Source organism: Tursiops truncatus, chromosome 1 (assembly GCF_011762595.2).
Source record: "Tursiops truncatus isolate mTurTru1 chromosome 1, mTurTru1.mat.Y, whole genome shotgun sequence".
Taxonomy (NCBI): domain Eukaryota; kingdom Metazoa; phylum Chordata; class Mammalia; order Artiodactyla; family Delphinidae; genus Tursiops; species Tursiops truncatus.
Window position 1 is genome coordinate 138,204,349 of NC_047034.1, and position 17,972 is coordinate 138,222,320.

General features: G+C 49.8%; 1 protein-coding gene across 4 annotated transcripts; it reads left to right on the forward strand.

Annotated features, from left to right (window-relative positions):
- Window positions 1-8,914: 8,914 nt before the first annotated feature.
- PARS2 (prolyl-tRNA synthetase 2, mitochondrial) lies at window positions 8,915-14,565 on the forward strand. Of its 4 annotated transcripts, XM_073789344.1 has the most exons (3): window positions 8,915-10,611; window positions 11,277-11,597; window positions 12,057-14,565. In XM_073789344.1, exon 3 carries the CDS (start codon window positions 12,339-12,341, stop codon window positions 13,764-13,766), a length of 1,428 nt encoding a protein of 475 aa, XP_073645445.1. In that variant the 5' UTR covers window positions 8,915-10,611; window positions 11,277-11,597; window positions 12,057-12,338; the 3' UTR covers window positions 13,767-14,565. The 4 variants fall into 4 exon arrangements, with proteins under 4 accessions (XP_073645445.1, XP_073645444.1, XP_033722071.1 ...); XM_073789343.1 differs by having other exon boundaries at window positions 8,915-11,597; XM_033866180.2 differs by having other exon boundaries at window positions 8,915-11,411.
- Window positions 14,566-17,972: the final 3,407 nt, after the last annotated feature.

Below are 17,972 nucleotides of genomic sequence, written 5' to 3' on the forward strand. Positions count from 1 at the left end.
GGAGAGAGTGGTGAGCAGAAACTCCTGTGGAGCTGTGGAAAAGCTCCAGCTGGCCTCTAGATGGCCACAGAAGAACAATTTGAGCAGTGACTATTCCCACAGGGAGGATAAAAAAAAAAAATCATCATCATTATCATCATCAAAACTATTTACTGAGAACTTGCCATGGACCAGTCCCTGTGGCCCATGTTTCACACGCCTCACCTCCTTTAACCTTCACAAGCCCAGGAGCTATGTATCAGCATTGTCTCCATTTTACAGATGAGGAAACTGAGGCTCAGAGAGCTTCAATAACTTTCCTGAGTTCCTCCCACACTGCCTTGATTTTTAAAAAATATTTAATTTATTTTTGGCTGCGTCGGGTCTTAGTTGTGCAGGCTCTTTGTTGTGGCGTGCAGGCTTCTCTCTAGTTGCAGTGCACGGGCTCTCTAGTTGTGGCACGCAGTCTTAGTTGCCGCGTGGCATGTGGGATCTTAGTTCCCTGACCAGGGATCGAACCCACGTCCCCTGCATTGGAAAGTGGATTCTTAACCACTGGACCACCAGGGAAGTCCCCCCCACACACACCCAACACACTGCCTTGAATGGCAGACAGGCTAAAGAGTACTAACGAATGGCTTTTTAACTATTTGGGGTTTAGATTAGTTTCTCTCCTAGCACATATGTTGCTCTATAAACTGCACACTTAAAAAATCTGAATGCACTTTTCATATTTATGTTCCCAAACCAGTCTATAGTTCTATGCTGGGGCTTGTTCTATTTTGGCATGTAAATTTTTCCATTAAATTGCAGCTCCTCTGTGAGTTTTATTTGTCACTCACAAAGTAAAAGAAACAAACCTAAGAACCCCTACTGTGGTGGAGAGCTACTGCTTCCATCTGCCCAGTGCCCCTCCCTGTTGGGAATAGAACCTCTCCTTCCTGGGCTACTAAGCACTCCTTCCCCTCTCTGAGTGGTGGCAGAGGGCTGCCAATCATAATACCCCACCCCCTGACTGCAAATGCAGACATGTGATCCAGGTTGGGCCAATCAGAGTCCTTCACAGAAAGTTTTCCAACTGGGTGCAAGGGACAGAAGATGCTCTCTGGGGACTTCCCTGGTGGCGCAGGTTAAGAATCCGCCTGCCAAAGCAGGGGATATGGGTTCGAGCTCTGGTCCGGGAAGATCCCACATGCCGCGGAGCAACTAAGCCTGTGCACCACAACTACTGAGTCTGAGCTCTAGAGCCTGCGAGCCACAACTACTGAGCCTGAGCTCCATAACTACTGAAGCCCGCGCACCTAGAGCCGGTGCTCTGCAACAAGAGAAGCCACCGCAATGAGAAGACTGCGCACCTCAACCAAGAGTAGCCCCCGCTCGCTGCAACTAGAGAAAGCCTGCGTGCAGCAGCAAAGACCCAACGCAGCCAAAGAAAGAAAGAAGGGAAGGAAGAAAGAAGATGCTCTCTGTCTGTCTGTCTGTCTACTGGAACAGCTATTAGCGACTGTCCCTGTTAGGATTAGGCTTAGCTGTGGGCATCAAAGACCTGAAAACAGTATCTTAAACAGGATGGTGTGTGTTTATCTTGCAAGGCCAGCTCAAGTATCACCTCAGTGCCCGCCACGCCCCCTCTCTGCTCACCAACCTGGTACCCACTAATGTCATCCTACAGCAAGTTCCTGACACTCTCCACCTGGCTGGAAGCACTGGGTAGCTGACACCCCTGGGAGCAGCCTTCAACCAATGGGGAATGGAACCTGGATAAATACCTGAACCTTATAAACAGGGGTGGGTGGGGGGATAAGATAATTTGGAGGAATGTGGGATTGAGACCCAGTGGTCCATAGCTGTAAGCTGCCCGTTCATTATCACACACTGTATTCATTTCTGGCCCTTCTTTCTCTCATTTCCCTACTCTCCCACCAGTGTTTCCTGAGATCACCTCCCAAAGAAACTGCTTGCCCTCTAATCCTTGACTCGGGGCCTGCTTCTAGGGGAGCCCAGCTTTAGACACCCTTGAAGTCCTCCCTCATCCCAAGAGAAGGACTCTGCCACCTCCCAGTACTTGCATGGCACCTTGCTTGTACCTCTAATACAGTACATCATGGCCTACCTTGTTGTATTTATTAAGTATAAAATAGGAAGGAATAAGCATTTATTGAGTACCAGTCCCTGTACCAGGTGTCTTGTGCTCATTCATTCACTTATTCACTAATTAATTCATTCACCAAATCTTTATTGAGCATTTATAATGTGCCAGACCATGATTTAGGCCAGGCCTTGGCAAACTGTGGCCCACAAGCCAAATTAGGCCCACTGCCTGTTTTTGTAAATAAAGTTTTCTTGAAACACAGCTGCGCTCATTGTTTACATATTTTATGGCTGCTTTCATGTTATAAGAACAGAGTTGAGTAGTTGTGACAGAGATGACATGGCCTGCAAAGCATAAAATATTTCCTGTCTGGCCCTTTGCAGAAAAAGTTTGGTGCCCCTTGGACTAGGCACTGGGGCTCCTGCAGTGAACAAAACAAACAAAAATCCTGCCCACCTGGATGGAGCTTACATTCTAATTGGGGTGGAGTCAGGTGGTAGAGGGAGAATGTAACACAGTAAACCAAAACCTAGATATTTAGCATGTTAAATGATGATAAATGCTATGGAGAATAAAAGTAGGGAGAGAGAGAGTATCAGGAGTGCTGGGGAGCAGGGATGGAGATTAGGGTGTCAGGAAGTCCTGGCTGTGAATGTGACATTGGAGCAAAGACCTGAAGGAGGTGAAGGAGTGAGCCATGTGGACATGGTGGGGAAGAGCCATCAGGTAGTGGAGCAGCAGACAGGAGGGCCGTACTGGAGTATTAACAATAGTTCATCCAATATTGAGCGCTATGTACCAGGTGCCCTTCAAGTGCTTTACATACATAATCTCATTTAATTACTTAAAAGTCATCATCTCATTACACATTTAATCTTACAAAAGAATGATCTGAATATATTCCTATTATTAATATTAATACAGAGCTTTCAGTTTACAAAGTTCTGTAATGTTTTTCACTTGCTCTTCATAGTATTTCAAGGAGGTTACTGACCCCATTGTAGTGCAGCCAAAGACCAGAAAGGTCAAGTCCTTTGCCCCAGGTCACACAGCCAGTAAATGCTGGCTCTGGAAAGCAAACCCCTCTGTTTGGATCCAGATGCTGCCTTCTTCTCTCTAAGCCACCAGCCTTGGAGGGCGTCAACTCTACCTGGTCCACTCACACCTAACTCAACTCTGCACCAAAGAGAAAAGGCAAAGCCTTGTTGGAAAGAACTCAATTCCCATCATCCTTCCAGATGAGGGTGACCAGGTAAACTGCTGGAGTCACACTCAGAACTCACAGACGTGATGATTCCCTCTGTCCTGGGGCATCTACATTGTGCCCCAGACTTCTTCTGGCTATGCCAGTGCTCTGCAGCACTAACCCAAAGCAGGGGCTCAAAAGGGAGTTGTTGGTTGACAGATTAACTGTTGCTGAGAGTTTTGTTTCATTGCATTTTTAGCAAGCCTTTCTTATGAATTGAGGGAATGATTTAGAAAGACATTAATTCAGCAAATACGTACTGAGATTTACTATGTACAAAACTTTTCTACATAGTAAACAGATTTACTATGGCAGAGCTGGAGATGAACAGGACATGGGCCCTCCCCTCTGGGAGCCTGCAGTCTGTGGGGGTGAGGAGATAAATGTTTTGCATGTGCTACATGCCCAACTCTGTGCCTGGCATTGTGCCAGCCAGGGCACTTTCACCATTAAAAATAATTGTAATAAGGGCTTCCCTAGTGGCACAGTGGTTAAGAATCCTCCTGCCAATGCAGGGGACACGGGTTCGAGCCCTGGTCCAGGAAGATCCCACATGCCGCAGAGGAGCTAAGCCCGTGCGCCACAACTGCTGAAGTCCATGCGCCTAGAGCCTGTGCTCCACAACAAAAGAAGCCACCACAATGAGAAGCCCGCGCACCGCAACTAAAGAGCAGCCCCCGCTCGCCCCAACTAGAGAAAGCCCGCGCACAGCAACGAAGACCCAAAACAGCCAAAAATAAAATAAATAAATTTATTTAAAAAAATAATTGTAATAATAGCAAACATTATTGAACCCTGGCTATGTGCCAGGCACTGTGCTAAGCGCTGTACCTGGGCTAACTCCTTGTATCTCACCACAACTCCATGGGGGAGAGGTCACTGCTATCTTCAGGATGAGGCATCTGAGCCTCAGGGAGGCTGAGTATCTCACCCACAGGCACACGGTAAGTGGGTGACAAAGTGAGGATTTGCACTCAGGTCTGTTTGCCCCACCGCATGTACACACTCATGTGACACACCTGAGAGAGAGAATGGGCCAGAGGAGAGACTCAGACAAAATGTCCAGGGGTCTCAAGAGAGGGGGAGGCCCTGCCAGAGGGGACTTCAAGGGAGGGTTCCTCAAGAGGATGCCATTGTGGTGGTCGCCAAAGAGTGGGCCTCCAGCAGAGGGGATCCAGTCAGACAGAAAGAGTCTGTCTGGGTGACTGCTCCCACAGCTTTGAATGTATGTTTGATACAAATAACATTGGAGGCTCTGAGTGGGGAGATCAGGCTGTGCATCAAACAGACCGGGAGATGAATCCTTTCTCTCCCTGTTACTAGTTGTCTCAACCATGCACAAGCTAACCCAACTTTCCAAGCCTTGGTTGCCTGATCTGTAAAATGGACACAACAGTGATATTTGTACTGCATGGGGTTTTATTGTAAGGACTTAATCAGACATGGGTGTAAGGTGTTTAATAAAGCCCATGGTACATAGCAAGGGCTCTACAAATGTGAACGATGATGATGATGACGTTTGGTGCCACACTCTCCAATTCTGAAGAATCTTGATTTAAAAAATGAGGCCCCCTCCCCAGCCCGCTTCTGACCTCTAATCATCCTAGACTTGGACAGCGAATAAATGAGCGAGGGGAATTCTGGGCCCAGGGGGAAGAGGCCCCCTGGAGAGAGAAGGACAATGGCATCCCGCACTGTAGCCAGAGAGGGGAGTCTGAAGGAAACAGAGGCGGCAGCAGAAGGATGGCTGTCTCCTTATGGTGGCCAAGGGCAGCCATAGGGTCCCCGGAGTTGGAATGGGCTGGAAGAATGAGCCAGTTGCTCTTAGTTACATCTCTCATGAACCCTTCACAACAGCCTTACGTGGTATTCTGTGTTACTGATGAAGAAACAAGGAAGCAAGTGGCCCAGGGTTGCACAGCTGGGAACTGGCTGGGCAGGATTCCCAGGCAAGGCCACCCTCCCACCTCCAGTCCAGTCTGTCTGGGCCAGGTTGGGCTAACAGGATAGGGGGTGGGCTCAGGAGTCCAACAGGTGGACTGTCCCAGTGGTTCTCTGGAGTCTGTCCTCTCCTCTCCCCCCACCACCCCAGTCTGGGCCATTACGGGAGTCTCCCATCCAGCCTCTCTCCCCATCCTCTTCCTCCAGTCTCAGTTCACACCTCACTCAGGCAAAGAAACACAACTGACCACGCCCTTCCCTGGTGTAAAACCCTTCCATTGCCCACAGAACTGTCTCTCACACTGGCCAGCGCCCTCGGCAGAGGAGGCAACCATCTTCCTGGAGTGACAATTACACTTGTTTTCCAAATATAACAAATATATGTTGTAGAGTGGAATGCAAAATGCCCAGGGATTTTTCTCAGAAGAGGAGCTGTTTTGGGTTAAGCCTCAAAACAGATGTGTGTATGTTGGCGGGGGTGGGGCAGAAGAAGTATCATTCTTCATAGAAAAAGTTTCACTCAAAGATGAGAAACTGGCAGTCTGGTCCAGCAGGCCCTGGCACAGTGGCGCCCACTGCCTTTCCAGTTGTGCTTCCCTGATGCCTGGGTGTGCTCTGTGCTCCAGCCAGAACTATCTTGAAGCCTTTTTCCTTACTTACTGTCCCTCTGACTAGAATGTCTTCCTATTCTTTTTAGCCTGGAAAGTTCATAGTTATCATTTAAGGTCCAATTTCACGCCCCCTCCTCAGAGAAGCCCTCCCTGATCCCACCCCCTTTTTGCAATGCTGCTCCCTCAGCATCTTGCTCTCCCCTCTTCATAACGTCTTACCACAGGCTGCCGTGACCACCACTTTGAGAGACAGCCTCTTCAGGAGGTTATGAGCAAGTTGAGGTCAGGGAGTTCACCGTGAACTCGGCCTTTGTTGTTCATTCAGCACACACTTGGAGCCTCTCTGTGCCAGGCCATGGGTTTGTTATGCAGGGATGACTCAACCTGTCCTCGGAGGAGCTCCGATCTGAGAGAGAGACAAACCATCCATTCATTTATTGATTGATATATTAAAACAAGCAAAAAGCAAAACCTTTTGCTGAGCCCTGACTGGGCCAGGCCCTGTGCTCAGGGCTGTGCCTGCCCCCGAGAGACTCCCAGTCTGGCCAGCAGCCGGTGGAAACCACTAACAGCATGGTGAGTCCCCAGGGCTGTGGGGCACCAAGGCAAGTGTGCGGTCCTTTGCTTTTGCTTTGTCGTAGATGACAACGAGTGAATGAATGAATTTTTCTTTTTCTTTTTTTCCGTTTTAGGGAACTTGTGGGTTTTAACCATGAATGGACTCTCTAAATCAAGGCACCCAATTAATGACTGATCAATTAATTGATTGAAACGTCACCCAGGAAGTTGCTAGCAGAGAAAGGGCTATATTCTGGTCTCCACCACCATGGACTTTCTCAATGGGGAGCAAATCTACTCTGACCAGGGCTGGCTGGAATGGACCCTGCAGCTCCCGGCTGCAGAGCCTCCTGTAAACTCCCGGTAAAAGGCAGCAGTTCTGGCCTGCCTCCCAAGAGGGTCATGAGCATTAATTAGTTACCATTGATAAAGTGCTCTGAAGATGTGGGGATGTTTAAACACGGCGAGTCATTAGGCCTCTCCACACCACTATGCTCTACAGCCGGCAACTGCTAATTGAGAAATAATTAACACCTCAGGGTGCAGAGGATGGATGCCTGGCTTTTTCAGGGTTGGAAAGGATGTAATAAAGTACACGAGCAGCAGGAAGAAATATAAGGCTACTTTGGATCCCGAAATATACTGGAGATTATTCAACTTCTGCCCCCAGAGAAGCATGGGGACTGTTGCCCCAGTAAAACCTTTGGGACTGCATTCCTTGGGAAAGCCCCAAGCACAGTGCTGGGCTGCAGAGGCTGTGATGCTCTTAGAGCAAAAGAGCTCAGGTCCAGCCCAGGTCTGCCTGGCCTTCTAGCTGGTGAGCAGATGCCAGTTGTGGAACTCACCAAGCTGTATTTTCCTCAGCTGTTAAGACTGGGATGATGACATATGTCTACCATCCCCCCACCTGGCACCGGGTTGTCTGATGCCCTTCCTCTAGGTCAGCAGATCTAGCCCACGCTTCACGTTAGGATCACTGGGGACTATAAAGTACCAGCATTGTGGGGCTGGGACTGGGGGCACAGGGTGATTCCCAGTTCAGTCAAAGTTGAGAACCGCTGGTTTGGTTTCTGTATCAGGCACTGCGTTGGGAGCTGTGGGAAATAAAGTTGTAAACCCTACCACACCCCATGTTTCCCTCACACCAGCTCAGTATTTCCTGATTCTGTGCCTGTGAGTTGTCCTGGACATTTCACTCCACTCCCACGGCCATTCTTGTTCTGCTAAACCCCACTCATCCTTCAGGCTCAGCTTGAAGCTCACCTCCTCAGGGAAGCCATCCTTCCCTGTGCTGCCACAGGACTGTTCTCAGCCCCCATTACACCACTGATCGCACAGTGTTTTTCCTGGCAGATCCTGGCAGGCTGAGAGCTTCTTGGGGCCAATAGCAGAATCACCAGTGTCTTGCACTGGGTCTGGTAGATTTTAGGTGCTGAATAAACTATAGCTGTAATCAGTTAGGTAGAGTTATATGATATGCAGCTCTCGCTCAGGACATTTGCACTTCTTCCCTGTGTGTGAAACATACTTCCCCCAGATATCTGCAAGGTTCTCTCAACTCCTTCAGGTCTTTGCTAAAATGTCACCTTCTCCACCAGGCTTTCCCTGATCCTTCTATTTTAAATGGCAACCAGTCGACCTCCAACCCTTTCCCTTCCCTAATTAATTTTTCTCCATAGCATTTAACAACATCTGACTAACAGATCCTGTCATTATGTAAAATTTTGATAACTTGTTCACGATGTCAGTTTTTGGTTTTTTTAAAAATTTAATTGCATTAAAATACCACTTATCTTGAGTTCTTTGGCCTTCCCTTAAATTTCATTGTATTGGATTATTGACTAGAATGTAAGCTATACTGAATGCCGGGAACTTTGTCTATTTTGTTCACTATTCCCAGCTTCTACAAGCGGTTGGTACGTGGTAGCTGCTCAAAAAATATTTTGTGAAAGTTTGATTTAGTGTCTTAAAGATTAAATAAAGGTGTCTTATTCCAATTGTTTAAAATTTTAAAAATTTATTTAAATTGATAGCCTGTAAAATCATAGGGTAGATTCGAAACCGCATGGCCTACTGTTGTCATGGTTACACTATAGCCGGCGGTTCTCCTATTCAGAGAGTGGGGCGGGCCCTGGCAGTGGGCGGGAACACCAGACTCAAAACCTAGACCCGAGGCCTTGATCATAGAGTTACACCTCCCTCAATCCTAGAGAGCACTTCCGGGACGGTGATTTACTTATTGCTGCGTAGGCCAACCTATGAGCCCATTCTCTCTCCTTGCCTAAGTTTCCGGCGAGCAATTCACTGGCGTCTAGAGTGGGGTGGGGCCAGTCCCCGTGAGCGCGGTTTTGTGATTGGCAGGAAGGGCAGGAGGCGGAGCTTCGTGCAGGAACGCCCCTGGCGCAGGCGCGGTGGCCCGGCGCGGCGGTCCCTGCGGGGTCGGCGTTCGCTGGGACTACGGTTGGTGATTGTGGGTGACGGTGAGGGCCGGGGGCTGAGGGACGGGCTGAGGGAGGGGCTGCGGAATGAAGAGAGGGCTCGGTTCTGGGCGCGGAGACCGAAGACCGTGGTGTCCGTTTTCCCACGTGCATCTCGTCATTGGATTGGGGCGGGTCACCATCGCAAACTCTTGAATAATACTCGTCTCCTAGTCTGTTTCCTCCGTTGTGAAATCGCAGGACTTCCTTGTCTGCCTCGGGTCGTTGTGACTGGGAACTTGTTAGAAATACAGGTTCTCTGCCCACACCCCAGACTTATTGAATCAGAAACTCAGGGGATGAGGCCCCACCATCAGTGTTTTAACAAGCTCTCCAGGTGATTCTGATGCTTGCTTAAATTTCAGAACCACTGGGCTACCGTAATGTAGCAAGCTGTACTGAGGGCCTTCTCAACCCAAGCTGAGAAAGTAAGAGAAAGAAAGGAGGGGGTGGACTTGAGAGAAGTCTTGGAGAAAGACTCAGTTGCTTGAGGAGGAGTCAGGGGTGAAAGAGTTTCTGGCTTGGGCCACGGGCCTGAGGTGGGACCTTAAGTGATGGCTCCAGGTGTCAGCCACGTGTGCCCTGCCTCCAGGCCTGCACTTTTCCGCGCAGTCACACTAGGGCTCTGTGGCCGTGCCTCCCAGCCGTTTTCAGGTCATAGGCCACATAGGAAATGATAATATTTGTACAGTGCCCAGGGGAAATGGATGAAGCTGCTTGAGGTTGGAGGAGACCGGCTGGAGGATTGAGGCTGCTGGAAGCTGGAGGGAACCACCTGGGGGGATTTGAGCTTCCCAGAGCTGAGGGAAATTAGTAACCTGTTCTCAGCATACTGCAGAAGAGCTTTGTCCCATGGAATTTGCTGAAGATTAGGGGTGCTCACTAAATTTGGCAACATAAATCAAGAACCTTGAAAGAGTTTATACCCTTTGACTCAGTAATTCCATTCCTGAAGATCTCTCCCAAATATATAACAAAAGAAAAGGAAGCCTTCTGTTGTAGATTACATACAACAGAGAAAATTAACAACTCTCTGGAGAATCGTTTTTGATCTAGTCAGTCAATGAAATGTTGTACTGCCCTTAGGAATGTGTGAATATTTTGTAAAATCATAAAGAAACCTACCTGCTCATTCATTAGACAATTGTCTAGTAAGCCCCTGCTCTGTGCTGAGTGGTGAGCGAGTTAGCTCCACAGAGCTGACTGCCAGGGGGAAGACCCAGCCGAAGGAGCAGTAACTCCAGAGTGATTGGTGTTTGATAGGGGATCAGGGGCTGCTGCAGGAGAAGCTGGTCTTTGGAGTATGGGGAGCGGGTCAGGAAAGGCATCCTAGAAGACAAAGTGGCGCTCCTAAGGCCTGGAAGATGAGTAGATGTTGGTACGCAAAGGGGAGAGGAACATTCTACGCAAAGGGAACTGTGTTTTAATAATGAGTGTGCTGAAGCTGGAGCACAGAGAGGGCACTGGTGAGAGGAGGCCAGAGGGGACCAGCGGCTTGCTCACATGGGGCCATGTGCACTGTGAAGGTGAGAAGGTTAGACCTGATTCTAAGGGTAACAGGAAGCTGTTGGAGGATTTTAAGCAAGAAAAGCTGTTGCTGTATGTGTCTTGGAAGTATCCCCTGTGGCTACAGCGTGGAGAATGGATTGGAGGAAGGTGGGCCTGGAAGCTGGGAGCCCAAGTGAAGAGGCTGTTGCAATAGCCCAGGTGAGAGATGATGGTGGCCTGGACCTGGGTGGAGGCTCTGGAGGTGGAGAGAAGGAACAGAATCAAAAGCAAGTGAAGCAGTAGGAATCACAGGGCCAGAGGGGTTGGTGAAGGTGGGGCACAGAGGGAGCTCAGAGTGAATGAACCCGCGTTTCTGTTTTGGACAAAGGGTGGCTTGCACTACCATTCAGAGTGACAGGCAGCACTGGACGGGGAGCAGGCTTAGGGGGAAGATGCCAAGCTCCCTGTGGGGTGCTGAGTGTGAAGTACTCATGCAGTGTGTTCTCTAGGAGGCAGTGGGATGGGTAGATGTGAAGCTTAAGAGGCACAACGTACAGAATGGAGATGTTGACTCGGAGCCATGACCATGTGGCCTGACCAGGGACTGTGCTGTGAGGGGGGAAGAGACATTAAGGACATTGAAGGCATGGGTGGGGTGGGGGCTCGTGGGCAAAGACGGCTCGCAAAAGAGACAAAGGATTGTCAGTAGCAGTTGTCTCTGGGCTGAGAGATTATAGTTGATTTCCTTTCTTTTTTGTTTCTGTTTTTCTTAGCAAACTTAGGTTCAGTTCACAGAATATACCAGATACTGTTCTAATAACTTCTTATAACTCTTCTCTAAATTCCCACAATAAACCTATATGGTGGGTCCCTTCATTTTACAGGTGAAGAAACTGAGCACAGAGGAGTTGAGTCACATGTCCCAAGCTACACAGGGTGCAGTTATTGGGAAGCTGGACTGGGATCCAAGCTGCCTGATTCCAGAGCCAATGCTGTCACCATGCATTGGTGTCTCCACAGTATGCTGTTGTATTTTTATAAACGGGGAAAAAAAAAAATATATATATATATATATATATATATATATATTTTTTTTTTTTTTTCGGTACACGGGCCTCTCACTGTTGTGGCCTCTCCCGCTGCAGAGCACAGGCTCCGGACGCGCAGGCTCAGTGGCCATGGCTCACGGGCCCAGCCACTTCGCGGTATGTGGGATCCTCCCGGACCGGGGCATGAACCTGTGTCCCCTGCATCGGCAGGCGGACTCTCAACAACTGTGCCACCAGGGAAGCCCCAATATATCTATATTTTTAAAATTTAATTTATTTTTTAAATTTTTGGCTGCGTTGGGTCTTCGTTGCTGCACGCGGGCTTTCTCTAGTTGCGATGAGCGGGGGCTAGTATTCGTTGTGGTGCACTGGCTTCTCATTGCGGTGGCTTCTCTTGTTGTGGAGCACGGGCTCTAGGCGCACGGGCTTCAGTAGTTGCAACACGTGGGCTCAGTAGTTGCGGCACACGGGCCCTAGAGCGCATGGGCTTCAGTAGTTGTGGCTCATGGGCTCTAGAGCGTGGGCTCAGTAGTTGTGGCACATGGGCTTAGTTGCTCTGCGGCATGTGGGGTCTTCCCAGACCTGGGCTCGAACCTGTGTCTCCTGTATTGGCAGGCGGATCCTTAACCACTGCGCCACGAGGGAAGTCCCGTAAACAGGAAAATATTGATTTTTTTTTTTAAACGGCAGTAAATGGTGAGAGAAGTACAATAGTACTTTGATCTGCAAGGATATTAGAAAAGAAAGGATTTGCATCCACAAGATCGGTGGTGGTTGTAGAAGTTTGTTGGCGAGCAGCCTGCATTGACTACTGCAGGGTGTTGGATCACAGTTAACGCCTACGTCTGCTCGGCTCGTTTTTCTTCAGGCGCAAGTGCCTCCTTGCGCTGGGCTGTGATGGAAGGGCTGCTGACAAGATGCAGAGCGCTGCCTGCCTTGGCCACCTGCAGTCACCAGCTCTCGGGGTACGTTCCCCACAGGTTTCACCACCGTGCCCCAGGGAGAGGGAAGCGCTTGGTGCTGTCCCGCATGTTCCAGCCCCAGAACCTTCGGGAAGACCAGGTGCTCTCTCTAGAGGGCAGATCTGGCGAGCTGACCTGTAAGAGCCAGCGGCTGATGCTGCAGGTGGGCCTGATTCACCCAGCAAGCTCCGGCTGTTACCACCTCCTGCCTTATACTGTCCGTGCCATGGAGAAGCTTGTGCGGGTGATAGACCAGGAGATGCAGGCCATCGGGGGACAGAAGGTCAACATGCCCAGCCTCAGCCCAGCAGAGCTCTGGCGAGCCACCAGCCGGTGGGACTCGATGGGCAAGGAGCTGCTAAAACTTAGAGACAGACACGGCAAGGAGTACTGCTTAGGACCGACTCACGAGGAAGCCATTACAGCCCTGATTGCCTCCCAGCAGACACTGTCCTACAGGCAGCTCCCGCTCCTGCTGTACCAGGTGACGAGGAAGTTTCGGGATGAGCCCAGGCCCCGCTTTGGTCTTCTCCGAGGCCGAGAGTTCTATATGAAGGACATGTACACCTTCGACTCCTCCCCTGAGGCCGCCCAGCAGACCTACAGCCTGGTGTGTGATGCCTACAGCAGCCTGTTTGACAGGCTGGGGCTGCAGTGCGTCAAGGTCCAGGCGGACGTGGGCAGCATCGGGGGCACGATGTCTCACGAGTTCCAGCTGCCGGTGGACGTCGGAGAGGACCGGCTTGCAGTCTGTTCCGGCTGCGGCTTTTCGGCCAACATGGAGACTCTGGACTTGTCACCAACAAACTGCCCTGCTTGCCAGGGGCCACTGACCAAAACCAAAGGCATCGAGGTCGGGCACACGTTTTACCTGGGCACCAAGTACTCCTCCATTTTCAGTGCCCAGTTCACCAATGTCCACGGCAAGCCATCCCTGGCTGAAATGGGGTGCTATGGCTTGGGTGTGACGCGGATCTTGGCCGCTGTCATTGAAGCTCTCGCTACAGAAGACTGCATCCGCTGGCCTGGCCTCCTGGCCCCTTACCAAGTCTGCCTCATTTCCCCCAAGAAGGGCAGTAAGGAGGAGGCGGCCACAGAGCTCACGGGGCACCTGTATGACCACATCACAGAGGCAGTGCCGCAGCTCCGAGGGGAGGTCCTGCTGGATGACAGGACTCATCTGACCATTGGAAACAGACTGAAAGACGCCAACAAGTTCGGCTACCCCTTTGTGATCATCGCGGGCAAGAGGGCCCTGGACGACCCTGCACATTTTGAGGTTTGGTGCCAGAACACCGGAGAGGTGGTCTTCCTCACCAGAGAGGGAGTCCTGGAATTACTGAGCCAAGTGCAGGTTGTCTAAACGCCCCTGGACCCCTCCCACTGCATCTCACAGTCTCGGTGTTCATTCTAACGCTGCCTTTCTTATACTGCTTTCCAGAGCTGGTCTCCCCAGAAAGAGGGCAGCTCATGGAAGGTGAGACCATGTTAGGAAAACCAGTTGTTATCCAGTCATCTGTTCGGACTATTTGTATTTAAAGTCATTATCTTGATCCCTTTGTCTGGTTGGCCCTGCTGCCACATATCATTCCTTTTATATTCTATTTGGAGGTAGTGGCTAGGAGGAGCCAAGTTGTCATCTTGGCCCTCAGGAGAGTCACTTCCCTTCTCTCAGTGGAGTTTCCCATGTGTAGGATGAGGCCTCCCCAGTGGCCGAGGCCCTTCCAGCTCCAGCAGTCCAACCACGGGCCTCTTGCTGCATTCGGTCCAGAGAGGCAGCCCGCCTGTCTTCCTCCATTGAGAAGTTGGCCTGATGGTCTGGGGAGAAGAATCAGGACACCTGACTGCCACTGACTCACTGGAGACTTGGACACGACCCCTCCCCTGCTGGTGCCTCAGTTTCCCCATCTGTGATGTGAGAAAATGGAACTAGATCTGTAAGGTCCTTACAGCTGTGACTGGCTGGTTCCCCGAGAGGTTCATGACAGGCAGATCAGATCTGATCTGTTGCTCTGATCCTCCATCGTCTAAGCTACCCAGAAGGTAAATACAATTAGCTAATTGCCCCCAAACCACCTCCAGAGACCTGGCCCTTCCTCTCGAGGTGGCTTAGCACTGAGATCATGTTACATTGATTGAATAAAGTCAAACTGTTGGGATGAGCCTTGCATGTTAATTGGAAACAGTGCCAACACCAGCCATGTTAACAGTGCAGCAGCTTCCTGCCTGGAAACTTTCCTTTTTCTACTCTTTCTCCACTCAAAAAAGAAAATTGGGTGGCTGGGAAAATGTGTGTTAAACCATTTCTTCCCACAAGTGTGAGGGGCAGCAGGCTTCAAGTGCCGTGGTGACTTCGTCCTGCATGCAGAGTTGCGTCCTAGTGCCACGCACGACAGCGGTGAATATTAAGGTCTCTGCCTGAGCCCTGGGGAGAACTGGCAGCAGGCTTGAGCTTTCATTGCTCCTGCTTCCAGGAGCAGAATCAGGTTCTCCATCCTCGGCCCTCAGGGTCATGGCTTGTCCAAACCTAACAAGAATCTCTCGGGGCCAAGCTCAAAGCCACCACCTCCTGAAACATGCTCGGCAGCTCCTGGCAGTGGTTCTGTCTTTGGCTCCCCCTATGCTCGCCTGCGCAGCACCGACGCCCTTCTTTTTCACTTGGCGGGCACAGCTCACTGTATGGCGGCCAGCCTCTTGTTGATGGTCAGCTCCCTGAGGCTGGAGTCCTAGGCTGATTCCTAGTGCACTGAAGTTCTTGTCTCGGCCTGTTGTTCTACTTGCCAAACAGCTTCCCTGCAGCTTGTGACCACTGTTCCTGCCAGAGTAACCTCACCCCCAGCACACACCATCAGGTTTCCTAATGACTCCCAGGCCTACCGCTGGGCTCTGGGCCAGCATTCAGGCCAGGAGACAGGGATTCTGAGAGCAAACCCAGAAAGGCTGGATTGTAAGGCAGGAATCTTACCCTTGGCTGCACAGTGGAATCCCCTGCGGCCCACCCCGAGGTTCTGTTCTGGGGTGTGGCCTGGGCACTGGCAGTTTTAAAACTCCCCAGCTGATTCTAATTCGTAAAGTCGGTGGAGTGCCTTCCGAGGCTACACTGCAAGGTGGAGTATCTGAGTCATTTCGGTTGTGCGTCGTCAGATTGACGTGAGCTCTCTGCTTTCAGTGGTCTGGTCATTCATTTGTTGAGGGCCTGCATGTGCCACTGTGCTGTGAGGCCCTTTTATATGCCGTGTTCAGAACTTAAAACTGTGCAAGGTAGGTCCTGTGAAATCCTCATTTTACAGATGAGGAAACCTGAAACTCCATTTAAGCAACTTAATCAAGGATGCACAGCTATTACGTATCAGAGCTAGAATCTGAGTACTGACCAAAACCTGTGCCTGTCCCACTATACCGCATGGCCTCTGCCTGGTCAAAATGATTCCAGTAAGTAAAAGATTATGTATGTCTGTCTGATCAAGTTAGCCTGAAGTAGAGAAATTAGAATTCGTGCAAATGGGTGCTTTATTGTTCTGAATCTTTTTTTTTTTTTTTTTTTTGCGGTATGCGGGCCTCTCACTGTTGTGGCCTCTCCCGTTGTGGAGCACAGGCTCCGGACGTGCAGGCTCAGCGGCCATGGCTCACGGGCCCAGCTGCTCCGCGGCATGTGGGATCTTCCCAGACCAGGGCACGAACCCGTGTCCCCTGCATCAGCAGGCGGACTCTCAACCACTGCGCCATCAGGGAAGCCCAAGAATAAGCACTTTTAAAAATCAGATTCAGACTTCCCTGGTGGTCCAGTGGTTAAGACTCCACCGTTCCACTGCAGGGGGCACGGGTTCAGTCCCTCGGGGAACTAAGATCCCACAGGCTGCGTGGTGCAACCAAAAATAAATAAATAAATACGCATTTGCCTCCTTATTAAAAAAAATCAGACTCAGGGAATAGAGAACCAATTAATTTAAAATGCTCATAAATGTGTATGACACAGAACGATTTGAGGGTGATGTAGAATCATGGACCTTTAGAATGGGAGAACTTGGAGTGTGCCTGTCCAGCCCTCGTTTCACAGATGGGAGACAGGCCTGCAGTGGGAATTAACTTGCCACAACCCACCTTACTGGCAAACCGCCTGATTGCAGGCCAGGTGCTACGTCTCCTAATTTAGGCTACCTTGGGTCCATCTTGTTGCAGGGAGTGATGTCTGGCTGAGTCAGCCTTTGAGCTACAGAAGTGCTGTAGGTTTGAAACAGGTACCCATGCTCTGTTTTCCAAGGGAGACACGTACAAGGAGCACAGTGATTTGCTCAAGGTCGAGCTGAACTGAAACCCAGGTCTCCTGATTACTTAGCCAGTGTCCTGTATACTGTCCAGGGGCAGTATAATTTGGTGGAAAGATCAGAACCTTGAACAGACAGTCCTAAATCCACCACTTAGCAGGGATGTTATCTTAGACAAATAACTTGTCCTTTGTGCATCTGTGTATCTTAGATTCTTCATCTGTAAGATGCGCTCATGATAATGGTACCTACCTCCCTGGGTTGTCTAAGGGTTGGCCGAGCTGACATATGAAAAGCTTAACCCTTAGTGTGCTCTCAGGAAATGCTTCCCTTACATGGGATGACTTAGGAAATACCCCTATTGGGAGCTCAGGTTCTGCTGTTAACATTATCTCGAGACCTGGGTTTTGTTTTTTTGATATGTTGCTTCACAACCTTCCTGGGGGGTGCCACGAGCAAGAATTAAGTAACGCCTGCAGAATGGTTCCATCTCCTTAGAGGAAAGACAGACATTTTCAAACCGTGTACCTTCTTCTGTCCTTTCTGAACTTGCCAATGTTACCTCTTGCCATAAATTGATGAAATGGGGTTGCTGGCAAAGTAACAGGTACAGGCTGTATTATCATTGCTCATTCCTTGGGGAGATGGAGAAGCAACTGGCTGAGAAATGTTTAGCAGAAATAATACTTGAGGACAAAGGCTGGTGCATAACAAAACCGTCGTGTAAATCAAGTTTAGAATGTAAATCAAGCGCTCCATTAATATTCAGTGTTTTAATGGAAGAAACACCTGCTGGGCTATCAATAAAGGAGCTTTGCAGAATCTCGAAATTGTCATTTCCTTAACTACTTGAGTGCCAGGCCTCTTCACAGAGTTCCCACTGTCCATTTCTACACCTAGACGCCAGAATGCATTTTAGAATTGTTACGCATCAAGGGCACACACGGCTTTGTTTTAGGGTTAGGAAGAGGATTTTTTTTTAAGTTTTCTATAATGTGGAAAATGGGAAAATAAAGATTTTTATGATGTTACTGTGAACTTTGGGGAAAAGAAGTCCAGGTACTTCACTTAATTTAAAATAATGACTTACATCGTAGTGACCCAGACTAGAGACTCTGGTGTCAGACTGCCTGGGCCATTTAGTAGCTATGTGACCTCGTGCAAGATACTTATACCCCTGTGCTTCCTCATAGGTAGAATGGGGACAGCAGTGCCTGTTCACAGCAGGTGCTTGGGAAGTGGCAGTTGCCCTTATGGAAGTCAGTTAGTCCTCTGTGCTCAGTAGGTGGGTGGGCAGTGCACGT